This window comes from Grus americana, chromosome 3 (assembly GCF_028858705.1).
Source record: "Grus americana isolate bGruAme1 chromosome 3, bGruAme1.mat, whole genome shotgun sequence".
In the NCBI taxonomy this organism is placed as follows: Eukaryota; Metazoa; Chordata; class Aves; order Gruiformes; family Gruidae; genus Grus; species Grus americana.
In genome coordinates, this window is record NC_072854.1 from 102,309,412 (window position 1) to 102,331,799 (window position 22,388).

At 37.4% G+C, this 22,388-nt stretch overlaps 1 protein-coding gene across 1 annotated transcript in view; it reads left to right on the top strand.

Moving 5' to 3' along the window:
- The first annotated feature begins 267 nt into the window (after nt 1-267).
- KCNK2 (potassium two pore domain channel subfamily K member 2) overlaps nt 268-22,388 on the top strand; it is a 111,717-nt gene continuing 89,596 nt past the window's right edge. The window contains exons 1-2 of the mRNA XM_054822546.1: nt 268-407; nt 6,151-6,344. Of these exons, the coding sequence (XP_054678521.1) occupies nt 6,311-6,344 (34 nt within the window). The 5' untranslated portion in view covers nt 268-407; nt 6,151-6,310. The remainder of the gene's footprint in view (nt 408-6,150; nt 6,345-22,388) is intronic.

The following is a 22,388-nucleotide window of genomic DNA, read 5'->3' on the forward strand; positions in this document are numbered from 1 at the left end:
ATGGGATTGTTGGTGTCCCAAATTTCTCCCTTTTCATGCTCCGTTCTCTCCTCCAAATTGGCAGCTGGCTTTGTGAACACTCATTCCTTCCCCTAACTGTTGGCTAAGAGGCCATTTCTAAGACTGATGCAATATCATTCAAGATGAGAGTGCTTTTCTTAGAAACACAAGTTGTTGTCATACTCCTATCCTTTCCCCTAAAACCCAAATACATCTGTATGCCACACAGTTCCCTGTAAAATGGCTGTAATGGTTCACTTTTCCTTCCCAGACCTTTTTATGGCTATAGCATAATGGTTATTTTAACACCAGCTTTGTGACTGCCAATATAGTTACCTCACAGTTACGTACATTTTCCATGGAGACATGGGGCGTCTTATTCTTGGGGGGAACTCCAGCTTAGCAAGGTAAGGCTGTGTTAAAACTGAAACTATGTTAATTGCCTGGTCTACCTTATTACCTTAGGCTTCAACCTTCTCTGAGTCATCTGTTGTTTGCTTTTTCCCTTGTGAAGTAATGAATCTGTACTTTCCTTTATTTTTCACTTAATTTTGAAGTATTAATAGAACCTTTTCTTGGTTGCCTTTTTTTTTACAATCATTGCTTTTAAAACTCATTTTGCTTCTTAGCCTTTCTGACTGTTATTGCATTATTGAGCTATTTCTTCATATTCATCCTTAGTCCTGAGGCTTTATCACACTTTTTATATGAGTCCTCATCTTAAATATTAGCAAAGAGAAATTTTATTAAGAATTTCTACAAATTATTTAATTTCTTCTGCATCTTTTATAACAAGTACATAATTCTGGATATTGTTCTACAGAAAAAAATAGTCACATAAATGTCTAAATTCATTTTCATCTTGTAAATTCTTGTCACACTGAGTGAAAAGCATTTTCTCTTCAGTTTTGAGTTCATCACTTTTTACTTTCACTGTAGCTGTGGTTGTGTGTCGGTGTAGTATGATGTTCCTATTGTGTAACAATACTTCTTGTGCTAACATGTGTACATAGATGTCTATGCCTTTAAAAACATAATTTTGCATCAAAAGTCCACAATTCAATTCCTGTGGATCTGGTTTGGGTGGTGGGGTTTTTTTTTGTTTTGTGTTTTGTTCCCCCCCCCCCCATTTCTTAGATGAAAACAGAATCACCAGCTCAAATAGTGTGATTATACCTGAAATCAATGGTGCCACTAGTATGGTTATGCCTGTGATGCTGTTGAAGGTACATATATTCAAACTTTTATTTTCCAATCGTATCAACATTTTGCAGGCATTGAATGACTTTTCTGTAATTGATGTGTAATTCGGGGACTGAAATATAGAGCAGGAACAGTTTTATCCCTAATTCTTCCAGTTCTGGCACAGTTAAGGTACCTTATTTTGCCCAAGTATTTGTATCTGTAGAATAGAATAGAGTCACTATTACTTCGGTAAAATGATATGAGATTGAACAGAGAGGCATTATGGAACCTGTAAAGAATACAGAGGATTGGTTAGATAGGATTCCTATGCCTTTGAAAGGAGACAAATTTTTATTTAGAAAAATAGTTTATATTTCTTAAGAGCTGCATGTGGGAATTCTCCAAAGTGCTGTTTTCCCCTTTGATTTCAAAAGGAATGGAATTAATCTGATAATGTTTTATGAGAAAAATGCTTAATTTGAATATTTGCTAATGACATAATGATGTCACTCTTTCAGTTGTGTACTTTTTCTTTATCCCTATAAGTGGCATATCTGGTATGAATATATAATACATTATATTTCTAGGAAAGTTACAGCTTCACAGGGCAAGGGACTTGATGTCTTTATCTAAATAAGGAAAACATTTGGTGTTTAAATACAGACAGCCACAGATTCAGTCAGAGAGTGCACTACTGGCTTATTTATCCAAGTTCATTTAGGGCTTGTGTACTGAAATGCTAAATTTGCCTCTACATTTCATGGATTAGCAAGTTCACAGCCTACCTATAGGACTATTTTCAGGAATTGTCTGATGTGAGAACTGATAGCTAAAAGATAAGAGGTAGCAAACAACAGCTGACTAAAAGCTGATTCACTGTAAGGCAGTGTGTGAGCACTCCTCACTCTGTTTCAGGACAGACAGACAATTTCGTTAAAACCAACTCCAGCAATGGCTGAAACTCACCTGTTTGTGTTGAAGCAGGCAAAGGACATACCTTCCGGTACAAGTGAGAGAGGCTTTAGGAAGATGTTGAGGACTGAATAATGTTTTTTTTTCCCCCTCTGGAAGGGACTAAGTGCTCGTAGGATGAAATGTTGAGGGAGCAACTTTGCCATGTGCTTGGGTGCCGAGCCCGCGGGAGCTCTCAGCCTACATGGGCAACCACCCCTGCCCTTGAGGCACCTTTGTCCTTCTGCACTGGCTTTGAACCTGGGCCACGTTTGGAGTTGGCCCATTTTCTCAGATACTGGGAACTGAGGCCAGTTACTCCAGATGAGGAAGTAAGTGGATGTCTTTAGCCTAGCATTTATAGTAACTGGCCGGTGTTAATTGTCTTGTGATGTGAAAAAGGACAAGCAAGTGTTTCCTGCTTGTCTTTTTTGGTAGCTTTCCATGCCTTAGGTGTGAGACAAGCATCTGAACTTTGTTGAACTTTGTAAACAGGAAACTCTTTTATTACCTTCTCAGAGAAGGGCAGTTTGAGTAATTTGCTTTATTTGTTACAAAATGTCAACAGGTTTATGTCTGATGGTAGAAAACCCAAAAAAGCATTTGAAACTTTGAAAGTTTTCTTCTGTTGTCTTCTATCAGCTAGTATAGCTCAGTATAATTTTCTCTGATATCTTAGGGAAAATGCTTCTGGGGTTTATTTCAAGGCATACATTGCTACTGTGCTCAAAAGCATAGGTTACTATGCATATGCATTGCATGTGAGTGAGAGATGTGTTTGTGGTACACCATTCAAAATTAACTGTATTTTCATGCTCTAAAATACCATCAAAAAGAGAAACTTGGAATTGATTAATGGAATTTTTGATGGAAAAGGAGGAAAAAGTAAAGCTATTTTGAGGGTTTAAAAGCATTCTTGAACTCTATTGAAATGAATAATTTGGGCTTTTTGGGGAATATATTCACAACTGCAAATTGCAATCAACACAGGAAAAAACCTAAAGGTAAATAGTCAAAATATGGAATTAAGCAAAAAAATATGCCCAAACCATTTCATAAAGCAGATAAACTTATGGAAGTTATTATTACTATTTTTTTTAATCTAAAATTGCCCTATCTGACACGAAGATCTGCTGGGCCACCCGATATAAATATATTCTACAGCAGAAACTAAAAAGATCCTGAAAAAACATTTTTGGAGACAGGGTTGGAGAGAAGAGGGTAGGAAAAAGAAAGGAAGGAAATAAACAGTGAGAACAAAATGAAAATTAATGTAAGATCTACTCGCTGTAATGTTGTTTCCAGTTTCTAGAAAATTCAAATGATTACAGGTTGAAGATGGTGAGAGACATATCAGAGTCATAGCTGCATAATCTTGGACTACAAATGAGATTTGTATTATTTTATCAAAGAAAAGATAATTTGATCTGCCCTAATTCTCAGGGGACAATCCAGCAGAGTTCCTATTCCTCTAGGAGTTCCAAGAAAACCTGTTAATTAGTCTCTGATTCATAGAGTCTGACTGTTCCCCCACTCTGGATTTACACTCGAAGATCTTCATTAACTGACTCATATTAAGTGAATTAATTTCATACATTCGTAATTATTGTCAGTACCCAAGTGCAGGCACACTAGATTTACAGAGTTGTGGCAATTGCTCACAGAAATTAATTACACAACTTACAGAAATGGGAAACAAGAACAGGCAATTTGTGTGCTTGTGTAATAACCAAATGATCAAAAATGGCCTAAATAAAGAGAATTGATCATCTGAAAGTGTTTTTGTAGACATGCACACCAGGAAAATGTTTTTGCCTGTAGAAAAAAGCCAAGCAATCAAAACAGAATTAGAGCAGAAACGTGTGGTATGTGGAAAATCTTTCTTGATAATTTATGCTTTCAGCTCGCATTGTCAGGATTGCTTTGACCATCTTTGATGCTTCTTATAGTTCTAAGAACTTCTTACTTAGTTTTGACCTAAAATTTCTGAGACTTGGTTTTCTGCGGGATTGATTTTTGTTGGCTCTTAGGTGGCAGCATTTACATATTTGTTTTCACAGCGAGATAGAAAGCTGGATCAAAAGATCTGTATCACTTCACATTAAATGCGAGCAGAGGAGCATTGTCTATCAGAACTGTTACTGTAAGCAGTTGCTTACAGAGTAGCTGGGATTCTGTACTTAAAATGCACAAAAATAAAACACATTCTCTAATTTAAAGAACTCCTTGCACTAGTGACTTATTAAAAAAATAATACATAGCTAAGTCTTGCTGCAAGGCAGATTTTCCTTTAATTTGCATCTGCATCTTCATCATAGCTGTCAGGTTCTTGGTAAGTATAAAGTTAATAAAAAATACTCCTATGATCTTATTCTATTTGGTCTTTTCAACTACAACTCATATTTACAGCTCTTCACTGGAAACAAAAGACCAAGAAATCCAAGGAAAAAAATGTAGTGTTCTAAAATATTTGCCTGACTTCAGACAACAGGGCTTTAAGTAAAATATTAACTATTGTAGAGCTTCTGCTGGAAAGTTGTGAAAGTTAGGTATGTGAAACCATTGAACTATCTGTCACCGGGACTCACATATTGCACATTTCCATATTAAGAGTTTCTATGAAAATCTTAAGAAATGACATCATATGACTGGCCACAAGCACTGTAACTGCTTTAGTGCTATCGCATATGGGCCTTTTTCCAGAGGTTGGGCCCAGATTACTGATGAGAAAAAGTTCTTTTTTAATTGAGTAAGAGCGGGAATGAGTTCTCTGTAACATGGCCTTCAGAAACAGTGTGTTTCAGATTGTTTTCTTTTTGTCTAGAGGAGTTCATCTATTGGTCATAAAAAACCTGGGATTATAAGTAGTGGATTAGAAATCAAGAATCCACAACTGTTTGGCTACAAGTAAAAGTCCTAAGGGTCAAGCCAGACTTTCTTTTATTGAAGACAATATTTCTTTGTTTGTGAATGGATATATTTACAAGTGGATTGCAGAATGTTTAAGAGAGATAGATAGTCACATTCATTCTCTTAATCCCCCCCCATATATTCAAATATTTAAAATGGTATATCAGAAATTTAAGAATAAGCTTATATGAGTGCCATATTGCCACATTACTTAAAATAGTATTCTTTGTCAACTTTTTCAAGTGACTGTTGTGACAATTACATTTTCCCAAATATTATGACTAAGAGACCAGATTTTCTGTGTAAGGTTCCTATGTGATATGATTTTCTATGCCTTTTTTTTTTTTGAGGAATGCAGTAAAAATATAAGTAGTATGCCTCAAATTACTGACGTCTGAATTTGGCAAATCTGTGTGCAACTGAAGGTAGGGAACTAAGTAAAGCAGGGTCCTTTTTCAAAATTTATAATTGAGATAATCATAATACTGCAGCCCATGGGCAGGAAGGGTGAATGAGGGAGACAGGAAGAATTAAATTACTAAAAAAAGTTACAGAAAATAAAATCAAACCCTGTAAAGATTATGCTATTCCCTTCTCCCTTGTCCTAATAAATAACTATTGATACAGTTGAGAAAAGATTCTTAAAAGTCTGTTTTGTGACTGCTACTTAGAAAACTCATAAATTAAAAAAGAAATTGTAGCAATGTAAGTCTTCCTGCTTTAAACAATGGAGAAAATTGTTTTGAGGCACACCTGACTCTCTAAAACATACCGGGGATCTTTCAGTGGCAATTAGACTGCACGCTGCATATGCATGTTTCATGTGAAGGATGCTTAAGAAAGGGAAAAATAATGGGAACACTGATTTTGATCTATTCATTTATAGTAAAGAAGCTGTGGTCTTTTAAAACCTTCTGGAACATTTCAGATACAATTATTCAATCTTTTAAAGGACTCTGGGTAATTTTGGTTCAGGTTTCTAAGCACTTCCTAAGTAGTTCAATCAGCTGCCCTTTGTAAAGTACTATGAAAATGTAAAATATGATATAAATGCCATGTATCATAATTAGTAACTCACTAGTTTACTTTTATGTGTACATTGAGTATTTTGGACAGGAAATACAGAGAGAGAACATACGTGTACTTCGGAAGAGAATATGTTATGACGAAATGACTTGTTCAGAAGACTCCTTAAAGACAGCGATATAGGAAATGCTTTATCTTAGAACAAAAGCATGGTGACTTCTGATTATTACATCACCAAATGAGGAACCCACAAGCAAGACATAATTTTTACTGTAAGTACAACTACTATAGACAAATACTTAATTTAGTTAAACTTTACAGTTTTTAATCAGTTTTCATAACTTGAGATGGTGGACTAGAATGTAGAATTAGATTAATTGATTAATAATTAAATCAGAAAAAAAAAATGCCTCAATGACATATGTGTCTGTTCTAAATAAAGGTGTCTTATTTTAGTTAATGGCCTTTCTTTTGAAATCTTGACTTTGTAGTAAGGTCTGTTTAGACACAACACTTATGTATGTACTGAAGATGAGCTATATCTGAATGGCATAATTTAGGCAAATTGCATCAGTTATCAGTTACAGTGCGTCAGTACCAGTATGTTATTACTGGGGATACTTTATTTGGGAATTTGGAGATATCCTGAACTTTGATCTGATCACAAATATCTCTTAAATACTGCGCATATTTATTTACATATAAAAATGTGATGATTAATTTGGAGCTTGGAGATTAAGAAACTGTTGAATAGATTGATCCGTATAAAAAAAACAAACCCAAACACCACACTTAAAACATGTTTTCCCTTAAGCATATTATTGTGAGTAGTCCCTACTGTAGTCAGATATGTGAGGTCCTTGTGTTTTTATTTGGGAATTATCAGCAGGTATGTAAGTTTTGACTGGAAAGTTTTCTTAGGCCCTGAGGAAAACCCTAGCCAAAATCTGAGAGAGAAAAAATTAATGCTGTAGTGCTTAGACTGCATGAAAGAGGAAAATCTGTTTGTAAATCTCTATCAGACTAGGTACTTGCACTATAGATTTCTGAATTAGAGATGACTATTTTGAGGCACCACAAAAGGAGCTGTTCTGGGGTTACAATATTTCCTTTGCTTTTGTGTATTTTTTTGTTCTGTTTTATTGTCTTTTTTTTTTTTTTAAAGACTTTAGAAAATATCTGCTACCTTCCAATGGGATGTATGAGTGTTTTTTGTCTGTGAGCAGGAATTTTCTCCTCCTGCTTGGTTGTCTGTAGCCCTCACTGAGCATAAGGGTAAACATAATCTTGAGTAATTGTGTTGGACTGGGGATAAACAACTCATCACCTTCGTCACGGAACCTTTAGTGCCATGGAATGGAATTTTATTCTTTGATGCAGTTCTGTTGTTTGCAGAGTTATGTGTGTCCTTTGGATCACTGTCTACGGTTCAACATTTCTGAAAATGAACTAGAAACTGTCTTTATTTTGAATGCTCAATTATGCTGAAATGTTGCCTTCCAAAATACTTAACCCTTTTTATTGAAGGACCACTTTTCCTTGAATTAACAAAATCCTTTATCTTATACTCTTACTTCTTCAAGGTATGTACCATGGATGTGAATGTTCAGGCTGGAATTACTGATTGAAAAGCCCAGCCTATGGTAATTTCTCCTTGGTTTACTTTTTTTCCTTCTCTGCTCTCTCAGAGTATCAGTGATTACATACTTTTCTCTAGAATTAGTTTGACATTGCTCTCTGAAGCAATGTCAGAGTCGTTAGATAACCTGCCAACCCTTAGCATTACAGCTCGAGGAATGAGTAGTTAGGAAGACTACTTAGGAATCTTTAGGAAGCTGATAAACTCAAGCATATATTTTTAAATACTGAAAACAAACACCACCATCACCAAGTTATTTCCTGTCATTTTTTATCCCATGATTCTAAAGAGTATAGAAAACAGCTGAGGTAAGTTATACTGAGGTACCAAGACTGCTGTAGCACCCAAGTGCAGCTGTTCCATAGCCTGCGGCACCACTGCAAACTCATGACAAATGAAGAATACATTTGCAAAGTCTAAAGGAGACCTCAGGCAGGCAGAATGCAATTACCTAACTAGAATTTAAGTAAGGCCACAGGACCACCTGGGAAGGACGGTGTTGCTCCCTGTTAGCAGAGTGCCAGGCGGGAAATGTTTTTAGATTATTTACTACATAGAGTAACCTACAGTGTACTCATATTTTAAAATGATAGAATACTAAAAAGAAAAATGTACAGTGTCAGTAATTTTCAACCTAGTAATGAAGCATAATAGAACAGAACAATCATGCTATATTATGCAATCTGCATTTAATAGAATGTGTGAATATAACTTCAGTTATTTGCTGTCTATTGGGTGAAATTACACCAACTTAATATTTAAAAACAAAAAGTACTTTTCAAAAGAAAAGTGAAGGAAGTAGCAACTCTGTCTTCTCTGAAATGGAAGTTTCATATAGGGGCTTGGATTAGTAGGACACAATACTTTTCTGGATCTCTCTGTGGCATAAAATCTGAAGGGTACATTAGAGTACATCTCAAAAGAGAGTTGGTGCACCACATATAAAAGGTGGAGGTAAATATTAGTTATGGGCTGTAGCACAAAACCTTTTTCATAAGAAAAACAAAACATAATGCAAAAAAGCCAACAAGATCAGATGTGATTTGCTTTGAAGTTTGTGCCTAATACACACTTAATCTGTATGTCTTTAGGGTTATTGTTGCTGTTTCAGTATTTGCAAGACAGGTGTTGCCAGAAAAGCCATCATGTAAAATGAGACAGGTGAACTAAGAGCAGAAATAAGGAAATATCATAAAAAGCCTAATAGCACAAACAGCACCTCAACTTATTTATTGAGGTTACTGGAGAAGGTGAGATTAAAGTCTGTTAAGAGAATGGAAAAGAGAAAATATTTCTGGTATTTCTGAATGCCTTAGAAATAGGTATTATGTTTGAAAGCAGAGGAGAAAAAGTAGAAGGCTGTCCCAGAACTGTTTGACAGTTTGACTAACTGTTTGCCTTGCAAATATTTTTGGTACATACTAGATCATGCTCCAGCCAAATGAATGACGTTTTATTCTTGTTGCCTCTGTTCCATTATTCCATCGGTCTTCAAACTTTATAGTTTTCTAGATTAGTTAAGGAGCTGCATCAATAAATATAGCCAGGCATTTGTCAGCCCACTACAGCTGTAAGGACTTAGTTTGTAGAGATTATTTAGATTTATGTACACTTCATATGTCTGCTTTGTGTTTCTCCTGGCCATTGGTGAGAATTCTACTGTGGTCGAGATTTTAAATTTGGAAGTATACCAAGTGCAGGAACAGGGGAAAGCTGAAAATTGTCTGGGAGAAGATAATGAGACAGAGTTTGAAAAAGATAATAGCAAAAAAAAAAAAAAAAATAATTCCTAATCCCTTTAAAGAATGAAGTCAAAAAGATAAGCAGTACTGATAAAGCATGTTTGAGAAGTTGAGGCATCATGTTGAGATTAAGTAGATTTTTCATACTTTTATTTTAATGTGATTGACAGATAAAATAGATGTTAGTTAAATTTTCTTGTATGTATAACCACTTCCCATATTAATTAATCTGTAAATAAAAGAGAGGATTTATTTCCTACATCCACTTCTGGAAGAGAAAGGAACTGCTCTATGCTGGCAGGCAAATTTGTATAAAATTCAACATGGTACAACGCTCAGTTCTTTGGTATGATGTGGTAAACCACAAAATAACATGAAGGCAAATACCTTTTTGACCTCCTTCCACTGTTTTATTTATTACATCCTTCTTAATTTTTCACTGGTGTAGAGGAAAAAAATGCGTGATTTAAAGTAGTCATGACCACTTTTTAGCAATTTCATGTTTTGAGAAAATACTTCCTACGTGAAACACTACGGTAAATGCATAGAGTTGTCCATGCCTGATTTTTGAGTTACTCAAAGAGAGCACATCTTTCTAAAGGGAGGTCAGAGTGGGCTGGGAGAGGGACAATTTTATTCATGCAGTGTTTCCTGTAAAGATAAAATGCAGGTTAACAGTGAAATATGCTGTAGTCCAGGATTCCACAGTGGTCTAGCACAAGTTTGCTGTTTTTTTTTTTTTCTACCTCCTCCTTCACATCCCCAGGAGTTTAGGCCAGGATCTAAAAATTCTTTTCATAATGGTTCTGTCCACACACTTTTGACTAATCTAACCCATAAAGTTTGGGCAGGTTCTGGTTCCTGTCGATACCAGCAATCCAAACTGGGCAAAAGTGTCCAGTGTGATTTTTCTGAATAAGCACTGAGTAAAAATAGCCATGACTTTGAGTTTTTCTGAAGCATTGTTGCAACACCATTCTTCTAAATCAAAATCAGTGACAAAAGTTGCAGAACATGAGTCTATCTTCAGTGTTCAGCTTCTGTTCCTAGTGTTTTGGAAGGCGATGGAGATCAGCTTGCTTTGGTCACTGTTTATTCTTTGAAATAGCATGACTAGTGCTTAGTGGATTAAGTAGATGTTATGTTCTCTGTAAATTACTGTAACTGTCATAGATGGAATGCTGCTCTGCAGCTGTGCAAGGATACAGTGTCAAAGCAAGGCGTTCTAGTGGTGGGACCAAGGGAAGGTGAATGGCTGAGAGCTATCATCCATGAGGCTGTGACATTTAGTGCTCAGCCTGTATGGACTGGGGAAGAAAAGATCTAAGTTCTAATCCAGGCAAGAGAGACCCCGTTGTCAGAAAGAGGGTGCCTGGCGATAGAGCTTCCTGCAGAGAGCTGTTTAACTCTCACCTTGGTCAAACTAGATCAAACTGACCTCAGTACAGCTCTGCAGCTTTCCATCCTTGTACGCTTCAAAGAATTGAAGTCCTTTCTGTGCCTAGACTAAAGCAACCCCCGCTTCAGTAAAATAAGAGAGAATTGTGATAGATTAAGATCTGGATTGTTACTTTAATCCTTTTGCTGAAACGCCGAATATTTTACAGAGCAATATTTACAGTAAGGTTTTTTCTTTCTTAGTGAAATCAGCCCTCCAAAAGAAAGACTATGATGTCTTTTAATTCTTGAAATAAGTGCATTGCGTTGCAGGGATACTTAACTAAGTAACTGGTGTTTTTTATTTTATTTTTTAAAAAAGACTCGTGTATTCTGTGTTATGAAATGCTGAGAAAGATTTTTAAAATTGCTCTCTAAAATACACTTTACACACATTCTGCAAGAATCTGCACTCTCAGTTCTATAAAGACATGCTGGTTTTAGGCCTAAAAGCAAAATTCCTTTGCCAGTCTATAATGTTTTAAGCTGAAATCCATTTTAACTACTACATTTATTTCAGAAAAACATGAAATTAAAAGCAAAACTCGGGATGCACAAACCCACATGAAACAGCAAAAAACATTAAATTGCCAACTATTGAGCTTGAAGCATCAAATTTTGCAAAGTTCTAGTTAAAAAAAGAAGTAGAAAGAGAATAAGGATGTTTTTTAAAAGAAAACCAACATTGTTTCTTTTCTCCATAATATCTAACATACTTTAACTAGTGCAAAAAGGAAGGCATTTTCTCCCCTGTCTAGGGTGCACAGTAGATATTGAACTAGATGGAGCGCTCCTTTCTTCTTAAATTGAAACTAAAATTGCAGAGCTTCATTCTTTTCCTGGACGAATAGTCCTTCTGTACCAGTTAACTTTGCACGTGGCCAGCGGCCACAAAGTAGCACTTCTAGGCTGCTTTCTAGTTTTAACTTTGGAGCCACATCTTTGATTCCGGCTTAAGAAATGGATTTGCAAACAAGCAACAACGACAAGAATCTACCTTGAAATTCTGCTTCTGGCAGGCAAGAAACTGTGCTCTAGAAATGCATCGTCTATGTAGGGGTTTGTACAAGTGAGAGGCCACAGGGCTGGTGACACTCCAGTGTGGGAAGGACTGAACAGGAGACGTGCCTGCATGTGAGGCTGGTTCATGTGCTCTGCCTGTTTTGGGTAAAAATGGAGATATTTTAAAGGTACTGTTATGATTTTAAACAAGTGATTTAATACATTGATAGATCCATGAACATCACTTTTTCTCTGAATGAAAAAAGTATCTGAAATATGTTAACAATGAACTATCGTGAAGAATGAAAGGTTGTTTTCATTACTATGGATTATTTATTCTTGAGATTAATAGACAAACAAATTGTGATTGCTGGAAATTAAATATATAGCAGTAAAACGATAGTCACCAAAAACTACAAGTTCGATTTTGGGGTCAAATTAAAGGCTGATAGTGTCACCTACAGTCTTACTTCAGGGGATGTTCAGGGAGACCAGTATATCCCATATTAGTTATTTAAATATTATTCTGGCCCATGTTATATGAAGAATGCCTGTTGCTGGTTACATGTAACAAAGAAGTCATCACTTCTTTTTAATTTTCAACCTGCATATAAATTTAAAAGCTCAAAATATAAATATATCCTAATATCTCTTTTGATCTGGATTTTTTTTTTTCTTAGTCTTGGATTCTTTACAAGTTAGAACAGTCACTTATTTAAAAGCTTGACAGCAAAATCATTACTTCAAAATACATAAACTTAATTAGGAAACTATTTCATTTACTATGGGATCATGACTAAGATTATAATATAATGCTTTTTACTGATGATATGTGGTGGGAAGAGAAGCCCAGAGAATAACATTTTTTCCACAAAATGAATTAGTAGTTTTAGGAGCTGTTGTACTGGAACAATATATTGGACACAGATAGATCAACTAGAAAGCAACTTAAGGGAGCTTGTAACCTCACTTTTTCCTGCCACCTGATAAGTATATAATTTTCCATATATAACATCAGTGGGATTCAATACAGGCATGGCAATCTGTTCAGAATTGATTGACAAACAGAAGAAAACCTGCCATCCCTATGTTCTAAGCCAAAATATGTTGTTTATTTCTGTATTTATTTAACATTATTTAACATGGACCAAACCTTGCACCAAAGCTGAAAAAAATTATTTTCATTTCATATGATTGTACTAAAAATATTATGCGTAGCTTATTGAGGAGAAAAATTATTTTGACTCATTCTCTCCCTCAAAGATTTGGAGTAATATATGCTGTATCATATTATAAATTGAGAGTCTGTTAATACCAGAAAAAAAATCTTTCTTAGCAGTCACTTGAATGATGGAGTGGTAGTTGCTGAACTGTTCATTTGAAAACTCATCGAGTTGCACAGTAATCACAGAATCTCCAGTTTTATTATCCTTTATGCTGCTGAGAAATGCCTGCTGTTTTGTTGTTTGGTTTTCATTTTCATCATGTTCCAAACCAGAAATGTATCACTGTCTAAAAATGTGTTGGTAGGTAATAGAGAAAGGCAAGTGAAAGGTCAAATCTCTTGCGAACTGATAAAACCACATAAATTTAAATAGAAACCACATTATATGACCAGAGATAAACAACTTATGAATTGTGGTATAATTTATTAAATAAAGAACATTATCATTAAGGGTGCCTGGGACTGTAGCACTGATGAATAAGGCAAAATTCCCATTGACTTGCCTTTAGATGTGTGCTGGGTTCTTGCTTGGTTGAGGTAACGGCATTTGTTTGGATTTTCTCTGCTGCATCTAGTACCTCTTTTATTTTTTCCCACTCTTCACAAAAAAAGTGTAGAAAACAAAAACTCCTCAGTGGGAGACGTGCCTACATAATGATTTTACCTTGCTAATATTGCCATTATTCCCTCAAATAGATCTTTCAATTTTCCCACCTACCATTTGCTTTATATATACTCACAAAACAACTTAGTGTATTGTGTGCACTTACGTACACACAGGAAAGTTAGTAGAATGCTAAAGAAAGTGCTGACACCATGCTCTGTTTTCTCAGACTTGTAACTTCACCCCCAAAGGATTCTTAAGAGGTTGCTGCAGGATCTCTTCAAAGTCCTGTTCTGCCCCCATTCCTTGGTTAATGTGGATAGCTTCAGAGACGTTACCACCATACTAGAAGTGGTGGGAGGGATGCAGAGGCTGTACCAGAGGTTGTGCAAGTGAGTTTTGTCACATGGAAGACAGAGGCTCAGATCACATCCCCATCTATGCACACATGGCTTGAGGTTGTGCAGCCTCAATACCTCTGAGAGTTGAATCTTCAGCCCCTTTTTGGAATAAGTCAAAGAGGCCATGGCAGCTGCTGGCCACACATGCTAACCTACACACATACCAGAAGAGACCTGCCTTCAGCCCCATTGTTCCTCTCACATGGAGAAAGCAGAGCCTTGAACACCTGGTTAAGAGACTGTATTTGACTATCACAGTACCAGTGCTGCCCAAACTGCTTCTGTCCAACTCTCCTGTAAAAAGGGAAGCAGATCAGCAAGGTCCACCTGTAATGTGCACATGTTGCTGGCTCAGCCTGGTGTACGTAGTCTGCTCTCTCACACAAATAAGCGTTTGCTTCTGAAGAAGTCCAGGCAGGCAGAAATCAAACATTGGAGCTGAGTGCAACATTTTGAAAATCACAATGAACTCGTATATACTTTTTTTAAAGGTGTGTTACCTCCAGTATAACCTTGGCTATTACAAAGAACAAAATCAAATAGTGAAATGATATCCACTACCAATTCCTGTAGGAAAAGGTTTCTAAAGTTTTCTTGAGTTCTTTTTTAGAATATTACAGTGCTTCAGATGAGACATCAACTACTTTCAAATGTTATTGTAATTATAAGGACTTTTGAAAACCATTGGTCAAGAAGAGTATAAAAAACACAGTTGCAGAAATAATCTGGCCTGGGACTGAAGTGGAAAGACATATAGCCCCTGTTGCTGATGTATATGGAGAAATAACACGCTTCAAAGTGATAGGCGTCATCATACTTTTGCTTTAATTTGGAAAACCCATGTAAAGAATAAACTGTAGGAGACTGAAAGTAAAATCCTATTAATGTATGAGTCACTGCTGCTTGGATTTGATGACCTCTGGAATGCAATTTCCTATGAACAGAACAGTTGCAAGAAAATGGCAGAGAAGGGCCTCGCTGAAGAGCTCTACTGACGTAGCTCAGCGCCACTGTAGTCGGTATTTCAGAATATGAGCTATGCTTCACCATCTGTCTTCTGTGCCATGATCATCTTTCTTCATACTGTCAGCAAACACAGAGAGGCAAGACACTCAGGAGATGCTGCACGCTACAGCTTCCCTTGTTCTTTGTACGTGCTGCTTGGAGTTGAGTCCCTTTTGAGACTGTGGCAATTATGTCCTAATGTGACAGCAATGGCATTATGGTGGTTCCGTGACGTACTGCGAAATGGCCAGCTCACAGTCTGTGACCCAAAGTAGAAAGTAACAGTACTTGTCCTCCTCAAGGTGGCACAGAATTCTTGCTTTTACCAAAGTGTATGATACAAAGGTAAAATTAAATGTAAAACTCCATTGAAATCAATAACGAAATTGAGTGAAACCAATGTTTCACTGCAGACTATTAACTAGACAGTTTTTCTTCTTTGTTGCCTGGGTGCTGCATGTGAACTGTGTTGCTATTTGCCTGTATAGCAAGCGTTTTGGGAATGTTTTCTTTAGCTACCTAATGTTGCTGCAAGAATCTTGGTTCTCTTGCTACATAAATGCAACCTGATATTAACAAATCCAAAAGATTATATATAACCCGTGCCTTTTTACCAAGGGTAAGAAAAGATTAATTTAATGAACAAGGAATTGGTAGCAATGATATACTGGTATTCTTTTAAAATATACAATATATATAAAACCTGCATCTGAAAAGCCTATCCTTTACGAACACAAGGAGAAAAAACTGTTTTAGCACAAGTAAAATCCTCACAGAGAAGAAACCATGTTACTGACCTTGCAAAATAGAAATTTTTAATCATGCTTCATTCCATTCATCCTGTCCTCAGACTGGAAGGAGGCCGGGATACTTATATTCAAGGATCCACTTCAGGTTTCTATTCAACTGAGCTAAGTATCCAGCAGAAGGGGACACCACCATGAAGAACTCTCCCAGACTGCTATTGTGTGGTAAAAAGAAGGCATGCAGATGAGGAATGAAATTCTGTACAGAAGTTTTCTATACGTTACAGGTGCTATTGCTTCCATAGATAACTGAGCACTTATGCAAAGAAGAGAACATCGTCTTCACAATGCAAACGTGCTTAACACAAGTGCGAATCTGTGGAATAGGGTGACTTAAAAGATCAAATTGAAAACTGGTGGATATAAAATGTCTCTCAACAGAGATGTAATGACAGGAAAGAAAAATGCAGCTATACACAGGAAACACATTTATCAACAGGCTTTGCAAAAGTATTTGGGATTTCTAGTAAACCACAAACACTGCAGAAATCCTGTTTTTAGCTGTAGATGCAGAACAGCTTCTTTGCAAAAACTCAAGTATATTTAAAGGTATGGGGAGACCAGACTGCAAGGGGACAGTGATGGCAGAACTGTGGATGCCTCCAGCTGTATGACTTGAGAGCGTGCTGTAAGGCAGCCTGTAATGACAGACCTCCGTAGACAGAGATTTTCTGTAGACAGAAAATCATCAGCTCTTAAGCAGAGCTGGCACAGGTTGGCAACCCTCAGAGATAAGAATGGGGGGCAGTGTACTGTCTTCTCTACTCAACTCCCAACCATCCTTTCGAAATTCTCCAACTTGGTAGGCATTTGTCTGGGAAACTCTATGCTGGCTTCTCCAAAATGTATTTACCGATCCATTGGGCACTGTGCACTTTTCATTTTAAACTAACATTGAAGTGTGCGTCAGAGCTCTGTTTCCCATAATTTATGGGAAAAATGATGGGGTGGGAACTTTTACTGAGTTTATTTAACACTGCATAGTGCCTTAGCCATGCACAGCTTTTGTGCATGGATGTAATTACACCCTGAACTCTAGCTATGAGTGTCTATTTGCATCACTGCAGAGTTAGCATATAGTAATAGGGATGTACGACATTCATGAAAGACTAATGCCTTCATCCAGCTAGATGGTAGACAGAACTAGACAGCAGGAATGCACATGTGGTACAGCAGGGACAAAGCTGTATTGCTACTCTTTGCTACCATGAATTGGAGATGGTGAGAAATTTTTTTGAGGTGTAATAAAATTTCTTTGATGACAGATGCTAGTTCTTCAAGGAGAAAACCTTTGCTCACAGGAAAGCACGATCTAACTGAAACTTCCCATGGGAACCTGCATTTCAGCTCCACCGTGGACACAGTAACGCGACTACTTGATACTGCCAGGCAAGTTAAGGTGCTGGATCAAGCAGATTAATACAGTCTCTTGACTCTTCCATATTCCAGGTGAGGGTCCTGACCTACGGTTTAGTTGCTTTTGTGGAATGTGTGAGGGACTTTTACTTAGTTCTTAACAAGAAAAAAAAAATTGTTTTAAAAAGTTTTAATTCTCACAGTATGTGGAAGAGGGCATTCACACGTGTGGGAAGATCCAGCTTCTGACTACCTGTGCAGTCAGTGCACACACTGCCGCCTTAGTTTAGCTTCAGCAATTGCCTGGCTTCTGAGATCCTCCTCAGCAGCAAATAAGTCATATCAACCTCTGATACCCTTTAGATGGAACAAGGAAAGGTTTTTATTTAGCCAAAGTAAGAAGAATAACTCTTAACAGTAGAGAAAGTGGAGATGGAAAAATCCTGAAAAGAAAACATTTAGATAACCGAACAACCCGCAGTCAGCCCATGCCCACTCTTCTGATTCATTTTCCTAGCTTTATCGACAAACACATATTTTGTTCCCTGTGACTGCCCCAGAAAGGGCTGTCCTCCTATGCACTGTGACATTTTTCTATTTCACAAGCACACCCTCTTCTGCAATTTCCAAACACATATTATAAACAGAAGTATATTGCAGGGGAAAGTAACCTTGCCAACCTATGCAAATATCAGAGTAGAGTGTGAGGATTATATTAGAAAGGGTAAGAAAGGGTAGTAATATGAAGTAGAAAAAAGCAGAAAAAGGGTGTTCCCACTGCTTTTTAAATCTGTCTTTAAATTATTTACTTGGCACTTTGACAGCTCACAATTTAAATTTTTTCATTCATCTTAATATTTAATCACATTTTTTGATTATATTAGTAACTTGAGGCTACTTCTTAACTCAGCAATAGATTCATCTTCTATTAATAAACGGCACATATCCTTGGCTTTGACACTTACTTGCTGCAAGTGTTTTGGCTTTGGTAGAACATGCAGTTCAGGACACTGTTATTGCCTCTTAAATCTCAAACCTTCTCAAGTTATCAGTACAGTGTTTCACCCTGATGATGATAACTTAGCATTAAAATGTTTAATTTCTACTGTGGTTCTTAGTCCTACTGTTGCTAAAAATACAAGAGAACAGAGAACAATTTCTTAAAAAAATTATCTTATTCAAAGGACATTCTTCCAGATGATTTTTTTCTTCTCCTTAGTCTGGAAAAGTGACCTCCTGGTACCTGAGAGCTGTGGGTTGGAAGAATGTTACATCTCAGTGTGTGAATGAAAGGGTTTGGGACGAAGGTCTTGGGCTTTTTCAGCTGCACACCAAATGAACTCCCGTGCTGGGGTTGCAGCGCTCATGTGGCAGTGGGCTGCATTGGTCTGGAGGCTGTGGGGAACATGAGGCAATGGGCATGACTTCGTCTGGGATGCAGAGGCCATCCAGCCCAAATCCTCAAGGGAACAGTAAAAGATCTGGGACTTGCTGAGCTATCCACTCTCCCCACAGCTCTCTGAAGTCTATGTGGTTTTGTGAAGACTGGAGAATGTGGCTTATGGGGTCAGAAAGATTGACCATCTCTCCCCTGAGCCTCTGAGGCCAATCTCCTGTTTTTGCAGGCAGCATGTCAGATAAATCTTTTCTATAAATTGACCAGCCCTCTATTTTACAACATTAGGTTTTTGTTCTCATTTTCTCTATTGTGAGTTTGTTCCAGAAGCTGGCTCTTCTCATGCTTTTTGTGATTTCCAGCCAAAACTTATTCACAGAATGGTTTGGGGTTTTTTTTTGTGCCAGCATGATCCATTAGCTCAAAAAAGTCTTTTTGATTGATCTACACACAGCAATCAGATATCTTCTCAGCCTTCATTTTGCCAGAATAAGTGAGCCGATCTCTTCCAGTTTCCTCTGACACAATCCATCTAGAAGTCTTTTCTGCTCCTCTTTGGGTTAAATTTTATGAAGCACCAATGACTAGAACAAAGTGCACTTTTCCCAGTGATGTTTCACCAAATCCCACCTCCTATGTATTGTTGATACCAGCAAAAATAATCCGTATAAACAAGATGGTGGATTTAACAGAACTTCTAACAAATCTGGTTAAAGCAGACTAGAAGGGCCCAGCTTATTACGTGGCACTTCTTTGTATTCATACAGTGGTAACACCAGGATCACGAACGAGAATGCACTGGCCCACAGGTAGGTGGGTCTGAAAGAATCAGTACCCCACATGTGTGATGTTTGGTGGCTTTCTGCTCAGGGGCTGGCCACTTTGGGTTCCTGTCAGAAAGTGCTAACTCTCCCCATTCACTTATAGGAGACCTACTGCTCATAAGAATCTCCTTCCTATGGCCACAAATCTTATTTTAGACTCAGGTTGAAGCAAGGATTTAAGGATAATTGGACCCTGAATAGTCTTAGGCAGAAATGTAACACTCCCAGTGCAATGTATTGCTTTGAACCAGAACAGATCTACAGCAAGAGGAAGATGAAGAGAAGGATCAGCTTCCCTCCCTCACAAGCTCCAGTTGCATATACCTGATAGATACTCGTCAGTTTGCCCATCGCAATTAGATTCATCACAGTTACAAGATCCAACCTGGGCACTTGCATTAATTACCACCAAGAGCACTCTATGGTATTGGAAGAAGAGACGGAAAAAGACACATGCATTCAGTGTCAGAAAAGTAGAAGAAAATGTGAGGGATGAAGGACCTGGAATAGCAGCTAAGAACTGCATCTAGGGTTCTCAAGAAATGCATCAGGCAGAGGGATTAAAGGAGAATTTTGCCTCTCCAAAAAGAAGAGTTTCTAAAGAGAAAGGTGGGCAAAAGCTAGCTACTCTTTTTTCCACTAACCTCAGGCCAGAGTCAGTGGATATTATTTAATAACCTACAATTAAAAAAGAGCAGTCTAATTACCAGTCTGTGCTAAAAAAAGTCAAGAGAGTCACACTCTTTGAAGGAATGAAATTCTGAGAGGATTAATTGCATGTGAAATACCCAAAAGAGAAATTTATTTAATATTTGTAAAAAAACCCTCATGCCTTTTTTCATGTTTATGGGATCCTAATTTGAGATCAGATTGCAGTAGAGACACCAAAATTGAGAGAGAAACATTGTATGAGATTCCGACTCAAGTTTAGAAGCAGCTGTGTTAGTTTGCCAGGCTGCAGAACAGTCTTGGATGAGAATGCAAGTTTTAGAAAGAAAAGAGGTGATGGCACAGTAGATTGGGCTGACAAACAAGTCTTATTAAAAAAAAAAAAGGATTGACAAAGTGAAAAAAAAACTTCAACAGTTCAATTCTCACGTGGAGCGAATTTGCAAGAAGTAATATGAAAGTTTACACTTGAAGGAAAAAAATGGGGAACTAAACAATGCTTGGCCTTCGATAGAGCTACTGTTTTGGCAAGGAAAAAACCTACCTGTGGGAAGCTGTACCTAGGAGGAAATTAAGTATAAGTGTTCTGCACAGTGAAGAAGATTGTTCTGTGGAAATTGCTCAGATAGAGAACTATTTGAGATGACTGAAATGCCCCCTTGAACATGAATGGAATTGTTGTTGCTTATAAATTGGATATTGATACCCAGGTCAACATGAAATCTTAAGTCAATTTGAATACAAACAAAAAAGCCCAGATTGTGCAGTGACAAACCCAGTTCTGTAATAGCTGTATACAAACTAAATATAATTGCAAAGCAGTCTGTTGAAAACATAGAATTTTACTTATTATTGAGGGAGACAGTAGCTGGAAATGTGTGCAGTACTTTGTCTCACAGGGAGAATGTATAAGCTAGAAGGCCAGAAGCACTTGGAGGTAGAAAGAAAAACAGATTAAAAAAACCCCCAAACTAAATTAAGATATAGACAGCAAAGAAAAAATTATAAGGTAAATTTCACAAAGAAAAAAGAAAATTAAAACAGTCATTACAGTGGAAAGAGAACACTAAGGAAAATGTAGAAAAAAGATCAGGAGTTGTTAAACATATGCACATGATTAAATAAACTTTCTTTCTATGATCATGATATCCATTATATGTTTTGGAGATTTTAGAAACAAATGTCTATTACAAAGGAGAAAAATGGCCCAGTTCTCTCAGAGCACATTTGGAACTGAGTACACAAAGAACTAAATCGCAACCTGTTAAAAATTTCTTGTCCGCAGGGAACTCCCTATGTTGTTAAGTCACTGTTTTCTAGGTCCCTTTGATAAAAATGGACATAACAGCACTTTTCCACCTCAAAGAATTAATGAAATAAAGAGCACTTCACAATGTTTAACATATATATGCTATTGTAATGAGGCCAATACACACATCTTACCTAGCTAGACTTAGCAGTCTGTACTATAGAGAAAAATTATGGTAAGGACTAAAGGAATAAGCCACTTTGAATAATTGGCATGCCATGCATTCTAAATTAATGGGTGACTGTGTTTTGGCTTGGTTCCTACGCTGATTTTGAATACAATGGGTAAGTGGGTTTCTATCATAGTTCCACTTTATCCAAAACCGAGCTCCGCAGTTTTTTCAGGTACACTTTTTTTAGCGTTTGCCCTTTGTGCCTTCCTGCAGTTAGTATTTTCTGAGAGCTGTGCTCTGCTCAATGCCCATGGAAACTTCTTAAGCAGGTAGGCTACTTCTGTATCATGGTCCATGGGAGTCCTTCCCATTTCCTTGGGCTCAGAAGCAGAAGCAGGCTGAAAGCCACTGCTGTACTGTGGCAAAACCCAGGCACGCACCATTCCCTTGTCCCCGCACCTCTCAGACCCAGTTCCCATGCCAAGGAAAGCTGAAGCCCAGAGCCTGAGCATAGCCATGGCATGTTGTAGCCGGGCGTTGGTCTGAACGCTCTGTGGAGCAGGACCCTGGGGCGTGCCAAGGCATGCATGGGAACATAAATATAGACAGAGCCATAGATAATGTGAGAACTGAATGCCTGTAAGTTTTCAGGCTTCCTTTGAAGTCGATGGGAATTTGCCTGCATAAGGTGTGCATAAAAATGGAATAAAAGTGTTCGGTTCTGGCCTGTTAGGACACGGGTGCCAATAGTAAACGCTTTATTGCCAAAATCATAAGCAGCTACATATT